At 47.5% G+C, this 15622-nt stretch overlaps 1 protein-coding gene across 4 annotated transcripts in view; it reads left to right on the top strand.

The window, feature by feature from the left end:
- AIMP1 (aminoacyl tRNA synthetase complex interacting multifunctional protein 1) overlaps positions 1-15622 on the top strand; it is a 127983-nt gene that overhangs the window by 52252 nt on the left and 60109 nt on the right. For all 4 annotated transcript variants that reach the window (XM_033956598.1, XM_033956588.1, XM_033956607.1 and 1 more), the window contains exon 4: positions 4080-4244. In XM_033956598.1, the coding sequence (XP_033812489.1) occupies positions 4080-4244 (165 nt within the window). The remainder of the gene's footprint in view (positions 1-4079; positions 4245-15622) is intronic.

Genomic DNA, 15622 nt, shown 5'->3' with positions numbered 1-15622 from the left:
CCGACAGTAAGGGTAAAAAGGTTTCCCTTTCCACCGGTTCGGCTCAGGGCTCCCTCTCAGCTGAATTTTTAACAGCTGATGCCAGCTTGCCTGCTTTAGTGGCTGGGATAGTTCAGGCTTCCCAGCCGCTACAGGCCCTGGAGGGGTTATTTTTGGCAGGAACTTTGCCATTTTAACAGACAGGCCCCTCCATTTTGTCTGCAACCTCCAGGTGACCTTCCTCCTGTATTAGACAAACAAGGGAGGTTTCAGCTGGGTCCCCTGCTGTGGCAGGGAGTCCCATGGGACCCCTGGGGGTTTTCCCTCGATTTAATTTTTGCTTTGTGCAGAGCCTCTTTTCAGATGGCTGGGGGGTCCTACGTGCGCCCAGGGGGTTTCAGAGGGGTTCCCTCCGCACCCCCAGTAGCTTTGTCTCCCTCTTCTCCTTTGACATTCCCTCTTCCTCCTCCCTTGTCCAAGCGCCTGCGGGTGGCTTGGGTTGTGGTTTGGTGGTCAGAGGAGCGTGCTGGCCTGGATGAGGACCTGGACCCTTTCGAGGAATTCCCGGATCCTCTCGAGGGGACGGCCGCTGATAGCGGGGCGTCAGGTTTCCTGCCTTCTGGCGAAGAGGTGTATGTGGTTTTGAAGAAGTGCCACCGGAGACCCTGCATGTGGGGACCCTCTTCATAGGGGTATCCACATTGTTTCCCGCTCTTTTACTATGCATCATAATATTCGGGATCTCGTACTGGCGCAGTGGAATATGCTGGAGGCGCCGTTTCAGTTGGCGCATGCCATGGCTCATTTGTATCCCATCCCAGAGGGGGATAAGGCTAATTTGAAGTCGTCAGTGGTGGATGTGGTGGTCTCAGCAATTGCTAATCGGCATATCGTGCCTGTTGAGGGCGGTTCTGCCTTACATGACTCTGAGGAGCGAACGTTGGAGACCATTCTTAAACAGAATTTTGATGTCTCTGCCTTGGGGGGTCCAGGTGGCTATTTGTGGGGCTAGTGGCTCGCGCTGTGTTTCGGTAGGCCGAGCGTGTCCTGGATCGTGAGTCTGATGACTGGTCCTTGGTGGATCAGGAGGTGGCAAAGTTAAGATAGCTGCCTTGTTCCTCTCAGATGCTCTCTTTGACTTGGTGCGGACATCTGCCAAGTCTATGGGTTTGGAGTGGCTGCACGACGTACCTTGTGGTTTCGCGCTTGGTCGGCGGTTGCCGCGTCCCAAACTAAGCTTACTAAATTTTCCTTTCGGGGGGGGGGTGGGGTCTTTTTTATTTGGACAGGATTTAGATAAGTTGGTTCAGACTCTGATGGACTCTAAATTGCCCCGCCTGCCAGAGAACCATGCCCGCCCAGCATCTTGGGGTGTCACTGCCCGCAGGCGTCTGTGGGAGTTCTGCAAGTATCGCCCTGGGCATGGGGCTGCTACTTTCCAGGCTTCGGGGTTTTCCCGGGGTCGGTTTTATCAGCGCATGCAGTCCTTTCTGGGGGGCCCATCGGGGGGCTGGGAATCCCCCCGCCGGTTCCTCCACTGTCCTGCACAATGACTCTTTGCCGGCACCCCATTTGGTTCTGGTGGGTGCCTGGCTGCATAATTTTTTTTTCCCCAAGTGGGCCGAGATCACGTCCAATCAGTGGGTCCTGGAGGTGATGCCTCTCTTGGACGACCTTTTGACGCAGGGCCCATTGCAATGGTCGATCCAGGTCCCTTCTGTCTTATGCCTTGGCTCTTGAAAGGGGTCACCTAGATAAGAAGGGGTATTCAGATCAAGTGATCTCAACTCTCTTGGGGTCCCAGAGGCTTTCCACCTCTCGGGCTTATGTGAAGGTTTGGCGTCTATTTGAGGAGTGGTGTGATTGTGGAGTGGTCTCTTTTTGCGCTTCCCTGCCTACCTTCTTAGAGTTCTTGCAGCATGGCCTGGATAGGGGACTGGCTTGGTCTTCTCTCCAGGTTCAGCTTGCGGCCTTGTCAGCCTTTCGTGGGTTGTTGACAGGTCAGCGTTTGAATGTCATTCCTGATGTGATTCTCTTCTTGCAGATGGCCAAATTGCTTAAGCCCCACCCTATGACCCTCTGTTCCATCTTGGGATCTGAATCTGGTTCTGTCAGTGCTAGTGCACCCTCCTTTTGAACTGTTGGGCGACTGTTCTTTGAAGGACCTTATTCTTAAAGCGGTCTTTTTGGTGGCCATTACTTCAGTTAGACGTGTTTCTGAGCTGCAGGCTTTCTCTTGTAGGACTCCCTTCTTTGAGTTTTCTAGGGAGCGGGTTGTCTTGAGGCCTGTTCCTTCTTTTCTGCCAAAGGTAGTTTATCCTTTTCATGTCAATCAGGCAGTGGTCCTTCCAGTGTTGGGTAGTTGGGAGGGATCTTCTGAGCAGAAGCAGTTGCGCAAGTTAGATGTAGGTCAGGTTCTTCGCTCTTATGTGCAGAGGACCCCGGAGATCCGGAAACCAGATCATCTCTTTGTCCTTTTAGTGGGTCCTCATCAGGGGGATGGCACTTCTAAGGCTGATATTGTGCGCTGGATCAAGGAGACTATTGCTTCTGCTTATCTTCTGAAAAAGAAGCCTGTTCCAGAATTTCTCAAGGCTCATTCCACTAGGGGTCAGGCGGCATCTTGGGCTGAGTCTTCACTAGTGCCTCCAGTGTAAGGCTGCGGTTTGGTCCACCTTGCATTATTCATTTGTCAGACGCTACCGGGTAGATGTTCAGGCGCTTCGGGATGCGGTGTTCTGGTGTCGGCCCTTTGGAGATCCCACCCATGATGGAGACTGCTTTGATAAGTCCCGCTTGTAAGATTTCTTATACCGGGTCTGGAGAGTGCTAAAGAAGGAGAAATTAGGTTCTTACCTGCTAATTTACTTTCTTTTAGCTTCTCTAGACCGGTATAGAACCCCATCCTGTCTATTGTCATGTTATTGTGGCTGTTGCATGGGCAGCTTTTGGTTTTTGCTGCAGGTTCTAGTATTTTTCTAGGGCCAGGGAGAAATGAAGAACAGCGGCTGTGGCTCAGCTGACTTAGCTGGTGAGCTGTGGGGACATTTTCTTTCTGGGATCTCTCCTTTGCATTTTCCAACAGCATTTGGGTATATTAGTTGTTACTCCTGTTCGGAATATTGTTTATTTCTGTTTCAAGTTCTTAGTTCTGCTTGGCTATTCAGCAGACTGATAGGAATAGGAGAAGGTACCTATTATGTTATTCCACAGTTTTGTTTTCAGTCTCCACCTGCTGGTCATGATTGAGATACATACCCGCTTGTAAGATTTCCTATAGCGGTCTGGAGAAGCCAAAAGAAAGTAAATTAACAGGTAAGAACCTAATTTCTCCCTCTTTCTCTCGCTCTGAGAGATCCCACGTGCCTATCCCAAGCCCTCTTGAATTCAGACACAGTCTCTGTTTCCACCTCCTTTTCGGGAGACTGTTCTACGCATCTAACACCCTTGTTTATTTTATGTTTTTATTGTTGCTGTGGACTACTTCAAATATCTATTTTGGCAAGGAGGTAGTATAGTCAGCCTTCAGTATCCACAGGGCATTGGTTCCAGGACCCCCTATGAATACCAAAATTTGTGGATGCTTAAGTCCACGTGGCAGCCAGTCTTGGCCCTACAGCGGCAGCCATACTCAAAGGCTGCCTACAGTCTGTACTGGGCATTTACCTCTGACTCAGCCCCCCGCAGGAAGTTAGATCAGAAGAGGCAGGCAGCCTTTGAATATGGCTGTGCTGTTGTTGCAGGGCCGAGAGTGGCTGCTAGATGGACTTGAGCATGTGTGGATGGGGGGGGGGGTGAGGAGAGAGCAAGCCGTGATTGGGTCCTGGCTACAGAGGTACACCGGGTAGGCTTGGACTTCTTTTGTGGATATGGGGGAATGGGGAAGTGGGGAGAGAGTGCCACGGCCTGGTCTAAATAAATTTGCTGATGTGAGACCCATGGATACGGAGAGCTGACTGTGCTCAAATTGAAATGAACTAAACTATTTCAACTAAATGTTTGAGGGTGTTTTTTAAATTATTATTATTTTATTATTTTAGTGGTGGTAATATGGATGTATTGATAGTAATCTTCAGCATCTTTTGTTTGTTTTTTTATAGTGAAGCAGGTTGACCTTCCAGCCAGTATCTCAGTACACGCTACGCTTTCTACTGCTTCTGCTAAAGTTGTGAAGCAGCAAGAGTCCATCTCAGCATCTACCCTAGCTCCAAAAGACCAGGCCAAAGGAGGCGAGGAAAAGAAGAAGGACAAGGTAGACAAAAAAGGCAAGTATTTTCTTAATCATTGGCTATTGGATACTCTCACTTCATTTTGGTACTGGAGGAATAAACTTCATGCTTTATTATTTTTATGAGAATCTAGGGTGGCTTACTATTCTAACCGAAGGCACATTGACTTTTTGAAGATTTGGACCTTTCTCCCACAATAGGAAACCAAATTATGAATAAAATTGCAAAAGCCAACAACAGCATCCTTATAAGCCTCCAGTAATTCCTAAAGAGTAACAATTGAGGTTTTTGGTTTAGAATCGTGGTCATAGAAAACCAAGCCTTAATTCCTTGACTCCTTTCTTCATTTTAGGTTATTTATACTTTGTAAGTTGTACTGTATTGTATGTAACAGTTTTAGAAGATGTTTGAAACATAAACTGTTACTAAAGTTCATTGTTAACTACTTTGATTAAGTCTATTGAATGCTATTCTGATGTATGACTTAAAACTTTATTAAATAGAGTTACAAAAAAAAAAAAAAGCAAGTAGTTTGAACCTTACGTTACTGTTCTATTTCTTTTATAGGTCCTTCCTTTCCACCTCCTTAAATATACTTCCTAATGCTTTTCAAAAAGTGGTGTGCATATGAACATTTTTTTAAATCCTTTTTATTAAATTCATGTCACTCTCATAGAGAAAACAAGTTATATATGGCAAAATAGTGGACGTCCAGTTAATTCTTCCAGATTTCAGTTGAGAACATCTACCTTAAAGCAAGTGTAAAATCAAAGTTCAGAACCGTTTTTTTTATTGTTGTTTGTTTATTTAGCAATAAAATATTTAGCAATAAAATACTTGCACTTGAAATACAAGTGTGAATAAGAATGTTAAGTGATGATCTTAAGGTAGCCAAACAGGTTGAAAAGGTGACGGCGAAAGCTAGAAGGATGCTAGGGTGCATAGGGAGAGGTAGGAAAAAGGAGGTATTGATGCCCCTGTATAAGACTCTGGTGAGATCTCATTTAGAATATTGTGTACAATTCTGGAAGCTGCACCTTCAAAAAGATATAAAAAGGATGGAGTTAGTCCAGAGGCATGCTACTAAAATGGTACATGGGCTTTGTCATAAGGCGTATGGGGACAGACTTAAAGATCTCAATCTGTATACTTTGGAAGAAAGGAAGGAGAGGAGAGATATGATAGATACGTTTAAATACCTACATGATGTAAATGCGCATGAGTTGAGACTCATTTGAAACGAAGCTCTGGAGTGAGAGGGCATTGGATGAAGTTAAGAGGTGATAGGCTCAAGAGTAATTTAAGAAAATATATTTTTACAGAAAGGGTGATAGATGCATGGAACAGTCTCCCGGTAGAGGTGATGGAGACAGATTGTGTCTGATTTCAAGAAAGCCTGGGTAGGCATGTGGGATCTCTTAGAGAGAGGAAAAGCTAATGGTTATTGAGGATAGGCCATTTAGCCTTTATCTGCCATCATGTTTCTATGTTATACTAAAACATTAATTTACCTTAACCCTGACGAAGCACTGAAACATGGATTCATGTCGGGAGGGGTACAACTAATCTTTTCAAGGAAACTCAGATGTTATTTATAAAAAGAAAATCTTTTGAAGATTATATTATATTAGAAATTGAAAATATACAGTATATAAGATAAATAAAGAAAGATATTTTGGAACAATGAAGAATTTAGCTGTATGATGCAAATCCTCCTAACGGCATTCTGAAGATCCTATTAAACTGCAGTGAAATAGGTTGATATAGTTCATTGCTTATTTAGCAAAGCACACTCCCTTGAGCCTATCGCCCTCTGTCTTACACTTGACTGCAGTGCACGTGTGCACCTACCTACACCTCTCTCAGGACTGATGTTGATGCCCTCTTTTCCCAATCAATCTCCTTTCAGACCTCCCCAAAAGCAATTGCCCTCGTCTTATTTCCATCTTTCCAAACAAGTTCCCTCTCTCTTACGTGCCCCAAGTGTGAATCTTCAGTAAAAAGATGAGAATGAGGATATTAATGTAGCACCATCTGTGTTGTATCAAACAGTGCTTATGTTTTCCCCAACACAGAACGATTTGGTAGGTTTATATTGTACAACAGAAATGGCATCAGCTTCCACCAGTATGTACTATCTATGTGTATTGTAACTTATTCTGAGCATTCTGGGAGGATGGGATATAAAACTGAATGAATAAATAAATCAACAGCAGCCTGGAAGCATATTACCATACATCTCTTCCCTCCTCCCCACAAACAAGAATGAGATTGCAACAGGTTATGGATTGTGTACTCTGTCTAAATAAACTACACTACAACACCAAAAGATGAACGCTATTGAAAATAAAAGTTTGGACACCATTTTTCCTAATGCGATGAATATTAGCGCTTAGGTAGCTAAATAGTTCCGAATATCGTGCAGAAAGACTTTTAAAAATAGGTCTAGAATAAATTATACCTGGACTATACCGCCTGACACCTGTGGTGTGGTGTGGTTTGATACACACAGCATTATGGTGTTTCAAGATTAAAGTAAACACCAAAAAGTCCAACAGGACAGAGAACCCACGGGTATAAAACAGTACAAAAGGAAGTAGGAACGGACAATGAACACTCCACTGAAGATCACTGATGTAAAACCAACTTGTTTATTTCAGAAAAGGAGACAAGCAGAAACTGTGGACCCGACACAGCACTGTGTTTCGGTGTCTGAGGAACACCTGCATCAGGGGTCACTCGATCCAACTAACATGCCAGAGTAACCAAAATCACTGAAAAGCTATGGAAGCAGTTTTAAGCTGCTCTTCACTATTTTCATGGCAGCAAGCTAGGGCAAGCAGCATGGAATGAGCCTAAAGCAGAGTTGGGAGAAGAGTTGCTTAGACAAGGAGAAACCTTGGCTCAGCCCTAATTTCCTAGTAATTCACTGCAGATCAGGTGGGTTACAGTGAGTACCAGTTTTTGGCAGTTAATGCTGTGGTTACAGAATGGCAGGAGATGAAGGCTGCTGGATATATATGATCTTTCTTAAGATATCTTGATTTATCTATATTGCTCTTTATTTATTTAATGGTTATCATCTTTGTTTATTGTCCACTGTTCAGATTCTTTTTAAAATTTTTGTCTGTTTGTTTTAAAATTTTCTATAATAATAAACTAACAAAAAGACCTAATAGAAGGAAAGATTTTCAAATACTATCAATAGTTCCCTCCAGCCAAATCAAACAAAACAAAAAAAGACTAGGCTTCCACACTGCAGAATAAAACTTGCCAAAAAACTAAAAATAGTTAAATATTAAAGAATCTAGGGAAAATTCTGCGAGCCATACATGCAACGGATTCAATTAAAAATTATTTTTTTAAAATAGTATTTTCAAAATTATTCAGTGGTGATTTCTCATTTAAGCACAAAACCTCTAGCACAGTATGCTTTCTTTTGCATGCAAAAAATGTACCCTTTGCCTTACTGTATTCTGTATACTGTATCAGGAAGTGAGCAGTGCTGGGGAGTTCTAAAACTGCCAAGGAGAGCAGTTAGAGAGAGTTTAGTTGGTTTGTTGGCAGAGACAGCTGTCTGTTATATGTTGTCTTTGTTAAATTGGTTTTTAAAGATAAATTGGATATTTATTGGATATTTATAGATTCTGTAAAGGAATTGATTCAATAGAAAGTGGGTGGGATTAGATTTTAGGGAAATTTCAATTATCCTTTGATTTATTTGGGTAGCTAGTGGTCACACTGTTTGTTTTTTAGCCATAAAATAAGGATATAGGGTTTTGCTTCGTTTGTTTTTTTTTATAGATAGGGAGTAGGAGTTTCCACAAGCAAAAACGAAGAAGAAGGTACACAAAGCAAGAGAGTCAAACCCAAACAAGGAAAAATAATAAATCTACTTATCTGGATCCATCAGGCAGAGAAATCACAAGAGAAGAAAAAAACCCCAAAGTATCAACTCTCTTAGAGACTGTTTAATTGGAGTAGTGTTTCCAAAATTAATTGCAAAGTCACATTAAAAATTATTGCACTTATCAGGTGTGTTGATAGTTTTCTTTTACTTACCTATTTTATCCTGGTATTAAAATTTTGGGATAAGGAAATTTATAAAGTAAATCTGTTATTTCCCTAAGGAAATTAAATTATACTCTTGGCTAGCGTGACTACATTGTTGAGAATTTTACCTTGGAAAAGTAGCAGGCTATAGTAATCCACAACAGAACATTGCCTCTTATCCCAAGACTCTAATTTTCTCAGGAGTCTCTCCTGAGGAACTTTGTCAAAAGCTTTCTAATCTAATCTTCTATTTATAGCTCACACTATACTTGCATAGGCTCAATGCGATTTATAAGTAAGAGAACCTTTTTATACCAGGGGGAACATTCAACTGAAGGTCAGATTAGATATACAATAGACTCATTATACTGACTGGACAGAGATTTCAACAGAGGTAGAGACAAACAGCAAACCTTTTACAATTTGATATTGGGCTCTGCTGGAGTGGAACTGATTGTTTTGTTGTAGACAATCGAGTTTACTGTAAACGGTTACAGACTGATGAGTATTAGGGATGAGAGTTGAATTCATAGTCATTGGAGCAGTCCAATAGGCATTGTTGTGGTTGAGGTTCAGTCAGATTGTGGTGGAGGTTAGGGTTAGGCAACCAATAAAGTTAAAGTAATCTGATAATCTATCAAATTTTTTGAACCATATTTTGTATCAGTTTTTTATCCCAGGGCAAGCAGGCATGATATTCTCACATGTGGGTGACGTCATCTACGGAGCCCCAGCGCGGACAGCTTTTCAAGCAAACTTGATTGAAGTTTCAAGTTTGCTACGCTGCACCACGCATGTGCATGCCTTCTTGCCCACTAGAGGGCACATCCCCACCTCATGGTCCTCAGTTCAGTTTTTTCCGCGGAGCCAGAAGCCCTGTGGAAATTGTGCTTTCTCTTTTTTTGCCTTCTGACACCGCGTCTGAGTCGTTTTTCTCGGTCGCTGTGCTTGTTTTATTTTTTTATTCGTTCGTGTGTTTGTTAATCGTCAAAAAAAAAAAAAAAAGATTTTTCGTTCGGCTCCGGGGGCTCCCGGTAGCCGCGGCCGCGGGACCTCGTTCTGTTCCCGGCCGTTTTCGATTTCATGTCCCGTCCTTTGACGGGCTTTAAAAAGTGCACCCGGTGCAATCGGCTACTTTCTCTCACCGATCCCCACCGGTGGTGCTTACTTTGCCTGGGTCCCGAGCACCCCACCGATTCCTGTCCCAGGTGCTCGACCTTTCAGCCAAGAGCTCTCCGCCGCCATCGTGCCAGAATGGCGGAGCTCTTTGTTGTCGACCCCGCGGAGCAGGCCTCGACGTCGGCCTCGGTTTCGGCCCCGGCCTTGACCTCGGCCTCGCCGAGACATCCTGCTTCCTCGAAACCGACGGCCTCGACTTCGAAGTCGACGGGGGGTAAGTCCTCTCTTCCTTCCTCAGCTCCAATTTCGAAGAAGCCATCCTCGGGATCCTCGACGGGGGCGGGTGGGTCGTCCTCGGCCCTGCCCCGAGCGTCGAAGTCGGGTGCCCCGCGGGAATACTCGAGACCGAGGTCGCCCTCGAGGGAGCACCCGCCGGCCCCGGATCTACCAGCCATGATGGCGGTGCCGGCTTTTCAGGACTTGCTCCGTGCCCTCATTACCTCGGAGCTGTCCGGCGCCTTAGCGCACCTGCAGCCGGCTTCAGCCCCGAGCGCCCCGGCTTCGGCGGCCTCGGTCTCGGTGCCCTCGACTTCGGCCCCCGGGGTGGTTCCGTCCTCGACCCCGACCTTGCCCTCGACCTCGGTCGACCAGCTGGAACGGAGTGTGCGGCCTCGGGACAAGGTGCGGAGAGTTCGGAGGATCTCTTCCACTTCTTCCTCGTCGAGGTCCTCCCGGGGCTCCTCGCCCTCGGGTCGGCCTCGGGCGAAGCACCGGCTGAGGAAGCCCAAGCGTTCTCGCGGGTCTCCTCGGAGGCGCGGTCGCTCCTCGCCGACCGGGGCTGAGACGCTACGTGTCTCGGAGCTCCGCCTCGATAATCCGAGGTTGTTCCGTTCCTCCGAGGGAGGGTTGTCGAGAGACTCCTCGCCGAAACGGAAGGGGCAGACCTCGGTGCCTCGTACCCTGGGGACTTCACACAGGGGTTCCTCGGGGCATAGGCGGTCCCCGACCCCGTCGAGATCGCTCGGGGTGGCCTCTTGGGGCTCGGGGTCTGGTAGGGAACTTCGTTATTCCCGTGAGGCTTCCCCTTCCTTTTTTGGAGACGCGGGCCTCTCGATCACCCTCCCCTCCGTCCAAACCCTCCTCTTTTTCCAGATTTGTGCTTGATATGGGGAGGGCCTTGGACCTGGATCTGGTGTCTGATTCACAATACACCAAGGAGTTTTTGGAGGAACAGGATTTACCTTCTCCCCCGAGGGAGACCCCTCGTCTGCCTCTTAATAAAGTCCTCCATCAGACCTTCCTGAGGAACTTGGACTCCCCTCTTACAGTCACAGCGGTTCCATCTAAAATGGAGTAGAAGTACCGCACCATCCCATGTAAGGGCTTCGAAAAGGCGCAACTGTCTCACCAGTCGTTGCTGGTGGAGTCGGCGTTAAAGAAGTCCCAGCCTTCTAGGGTCTCCGCTGCGGTCCCTCCCGGGCGGGAAGGGCGGACTTTTGACAAGTTTGGTCGCCGCCTCTATTCCAATTCCATGATGGCGGCCAGGGTCCTTAATTATGCTTTCACTTTTTCATCTTATCTGAGGCAGATGGTGAAGGCATTACCCCGTTATCATGGGGTCATGCCGGATTCCCATAAGGGGGACTTTGGTAAATTTATGGCCAACTTGTCACAGCTGCGCCTATACCTTTTTCATGTGGTTTACGACGCATTTGAGTTGGCCTCCAGAGTCTCCGCCTTTGCAGTAGCGATGCGCCGTCTCGCATGGCTTCGAACTGTTGATATGGAACCGAACTTGCAGGAGCGCCTAGCCAATCTGCCATGTGTCGGATCGGAATTGTTCGATGAGTCCTTGGAGGCGGACAGGTAGCGAACACGAGCCTGTCCGAACACGCCTGTCCGACACGCCTGTCCGAACACGAGCGCTCCATCGCCTCCTTGGTCCGTCCTAAACCACGGGTAACGCCGCAGAAGCCATTTAGACCTCCTCCGCCGCGGCGATACCCTCAAAAGTCTACACCAGCATTCTCGAGGCCTCCGCCCAGGCGCCCACCGCAGCAGGGCAGAGGGGCCCAGCCGAAACCTCAGACGCAAGGGGCGTCTAAGCCGGCGCCGTCTTTTTGACGTGATGAGCGGATGGGGGCGGGCCCCCTCCGTACTCTCTCCGGACCCCCTGCCCATCGGGGGCCGGCTGCGGGCCTTTCATTCGGCCTGGACTATGATCACGTCAGATGCTTGGGTGCTCCGTCTCGTCTCCGAGGGTTACTCGCTAAACTTCTCGGCCACGCCGCTGGAACAACCGCCGGGGGCATCTCTTTGCAACCGAACCCAGCTTCCTCTTCTACTCCCGGAAGCCAGGGCCTTGTTGAGCCTTCGGGCGGTGGAGCCGGTCCCCCCAAACCAACGGGGGCGGGGATTCTACTCCCGTTACTTTTTGGTCCCAAAGAAGACCGGGGACTTGCGCCCCATTTTGGACCTCCGGAAGCTCAACAAGTTCCTGGTCCGGGAGAAGTTCCGTATGTTGTCGCTTCCGGTTTTCTACCCTCTGTTGGAGGAGGGGGACTGGATGTGCTCCCTAGACTTGAAGGAAGCGTATACTCATGTTCCGGTGCATCCCGCCTTCCGCAAGTTCTTACGGTTCCAGGTGGGGGAGTTGCACCTTCAGTATCGTGTCCTCCCCTTCGGGCTGGCCTCGTCTCCTCGAGTCTTCACGAAGTGTATGGTGGTAGTCGCGGCTGCCCTGAGATCTCAGGGGCTGCAGGTCTACCCCTACCTGGACGATTGGCTGATCAAGGCATCATCCCGGGAGGGGGTTATCTCAGCGACCCAACAGACTATCATCTTCCTTCAACGTCTGGGGTACGAGGTGAATTTTCCCAAATCGCAGCTGTGCCCTGCTCAATCCCTTCAGTTTATCGGGGCCGTGCTGGACACGGTTCGCCTTCGTGCGTTCCTTCCCTCTTCGAGGCTGGAGGCTCTGCTTCGACTGTGCCGTCAGATTTCGCTGCAGCGCTCCGTCTCAGCTCACCGGCTGATGATTCTACTCGGCCACATGGCATCGACGGTTCATGTCACACCGTTTGCCCGATTGCATCTGAGACTCTCTCAGTGGACCTTGGCCTCCCAGTGGCGTCAGGATCGAGACCCGCTCTCCCTTCCTGTAACAGTGACTCCTTCCTTGAGACGCTCGCTCCGTTGGTGGACCAACTCTTCCAATCTTTCCGGGGGTTTGCTCTTTCTCGTCCCTCCACATCGCAAGGTCCTGACCACGGACTCTTCGGAGTACGCATGGGGGGCAAACCTCGACGGTCTGCGGACTCAAGGTCTATGGTCTGCGGAGGACCGTCTTTGTCACATCAATGTGTTGGAGCTTCGCGCCATTTTTCTGGCAGCTCAAGCGTTCTGCCATCTGCTGCGCAATCAGGTAGTCCTGGTACGGACGGACAACCAAGTGGCAATGTATTATGTAAACAAGCAAGGGGGGACGGGCTCTTGGTCCCTGTGCCGGGAAGTCTTGCGCCTTTGGGAATGGGCGGTCTCCCAGAACATCTTCCTGCGGGCGGTTTACATTCAGGGAGAGAAGAATTGTCTGGCCGACAAACTCAGTCGTCTTCTCCAGCCGCACGAGTGGTCCCTCAACTCCCGAGTTCTGCGAGAGGTCTTCGACCGCTGGGGGACTCCTCAGGTGGATCTGTTTGCCTCCCGGAGACTCACAAACTGCCCCTCTATTGTTCTCGGATTTACTCCCAGGACCGTCTCGAGGCCGATGCCTTCCTTCTCGACTGGGGAGGGAGGTTCCTTTATGCGTTTCCTCCTTTTCCTCTTATCTTGAGGACATTGGTTCATCTCAAGTCATCCAGAGCCACTATGATTCTCATTGCGCCTCGTTGGCCTCGTCAGCACTGGTTCTCCCTGCTCCTTCAACTCAGTGCCAGGGAGCCTCTACTTCTGCCTGTTTTTCCCTCTCTGCTGTCTCAGAGTCGGGGTTCGCTGTTGCATCCCAATCTTCAGTCATTACATCTGACGGCTTGGTTCCTTTCCCCCTGACTTCGGTTTCTGTTTCTCAGTCGGTCAGGGAGGTGTTGGAAGCCTTGCGCAAGGTCTCGACTCGGCTTTGTTATTCCCAGAAGTGGACCAGATTTTCATCCTGGTGTTCCTCGCACCATCTGGATCCGAGTTCGGTTCCGGTGTCCTCGGTTCTGGAATATTTGTTGCATTTGTCCAAGTCTGGGCTAAAGACGACTTCCATTCGGGTGCATCTCAGTGCTATTGCTGCTTTCCATCGGCATTTCAAGGGACGTTTCTCTCTCTCTTCATCCTCTGGTGGTTCGTTTCATGAGGGGTTTAGTGAATGTTAATCCTCCTCTGAAACCTCCTCCTGTGGTTTGGGATCTTAATGTGGTCTTGGCTCAGCTGATGAAACCTCCTTTTGAGCCGATTGACAAGTCTCTTCTTAAGTTTCTCACTTGGAAGGTGATCTTTTTACTTGCGCTCACGTCTGCTCTTCGGATTAGTGAGCTGCAGGCTTTGGTTGCGGACCCGCCCTTTACTGTGTTCCATCATGGCAAGGTGGTTCTTCGCACCCATCCTAAATTTTTACCTAAGGTTATGTCTGATTTCCACCTCAATCAGTCAATTGTTCTTCCGGTGTTTTTTCCGAAGCCCCACGCTCATCCTGGGGAGGTGGTGCTTCACACTCTTGACTGTAAGAGGGCGTTGGCTTTTTATCTTCAACGCACCAAGTCTCATCGGAAGGTTCCTCAATTATTTTTGTCCTTTGATCCTAATCGTTTGGGACATCCTGTTTCCAAGCGCACCTTGTCCAACTGGTTGGCTGCTTGTATTTCTTTTTGCTATGCTCAGGCTGGTCTCGAGCTGCATGGTTGGGTTACGGGACATAAGGTCCGAGCGATGGCAGCTTCTGTTGCTTTCCTCCGGTCTACTCCGATGGAGGACATCTGCAAGGCTGCCACTTGGTCTTCGGTTCATACTTTCACCTCCCACTACTGTCTGGATACGTTATGCAGGAGTGACGGCCGGTTTGGCCAGTCAGTTTTGCGAAATCTGTTTTCCTAAATTGCCATCCTCCCACCTGCCCTTTTTTGGTTGGCTTGGAGGTCACCCACATGTGAGAATATCATGCCTGCTTGTCCTGGGATAAAGCACAGTTACTTACCGTAACAGGTGTTATCCAGGGACAGCAGGCATATATTCTCACAACCCGCCCTCCTCCCCGGGGATGGCTTCTTTGCTGGATATGGAACTGAGGACCACGAGGTGGGGATGCCCCCGGAGCCGAACGAAAAATCTTTTTTTTTTTTTTGACGATTAACAAACACACGAACGAATAAAAAAATAAAACAAGCACAGCGACCGAGAAAAACGACTCAGACGCGGTGTCAGAAGGCAAAAAAAGAGAAAGCACAATTTCCACAGGGCTTCTGGCTCCGCGGAAAAAACTGAACTGAGGACCATGACGTCACCCACATGTGAGAATATATGCCTGCTGTCCCTGGATAACACCTGTTACGGTAAGTAACTGTGCTTAATTGGCATATTTGTATTGTGATCCCAGCATGTAGTGAGTTGAGAAAGTATGAGCATTGGACCAAAACATCAAAGTGATGTTCAAAGAAAAGTGGTCTAATCAGTCGTAGTCACTTCATTTTGTAAGTCGGTTTTCTTCAATAAATTGGAAATTTGTGGTGTATAGGAGAAATCCAGAATGACTCCCAGCACTTTTGATGTTTTATGTACCTTAAGGTTGACCCTAGAAGGTAAAAAGTTAAGGAGTTTGGGACTGTTTGTTGGGCCGTGTGGAACCATAATTTCCGAAAGTTTAGGTACACTATGTCAAATTGCTCTCCTTTATCCACATGTTTATTCACACCTAAGAAATGCAGTGAATTGGTGAGGCAAGACCTGTGGCTGAACCCATTCTGACTCTGTCCCATTAAACCATGTTTCTCTATGTATTCATAATGTTATTTTTTTATTATAGTTTCCACTATTTTGCCTGGCATTGAAGTCAGAAATACCAGTCTAATTTTCCGGATCACCCCTGGAACCCTTTTTAAAATTCAGCGTAACATTGTTAAGTAATGCATCCAGTTTCTTCATGCCCATATTGCTTAAAAGCCATGGATAAAAATGTCTAAAAACAATTTTGTGAACCCATTGTTAAAGCCCTGATTAAATATGCCACATTTTTAAATCCTATAGTCAGTCAGTAGACATATAGG

This window comes from Geotrypetes seraphini, chromosome 1, assembly GCF_902459505.1.
Source record: "Geotrypetes seraphini chromosome 1, aGeoSer1.1, whole genome shotgun sequence".
NCBI classification, from domain to species: domain Eukaryota; kingdom Metazoa; phylum Chordata; class Amphibia; order Gymnophiona; family Dermophiidae; genus Geotrypetes; species Geotrypetes seraphini.
This window is presented reverse-complemented; position numbering and strand designations above follow the sequence as displayed.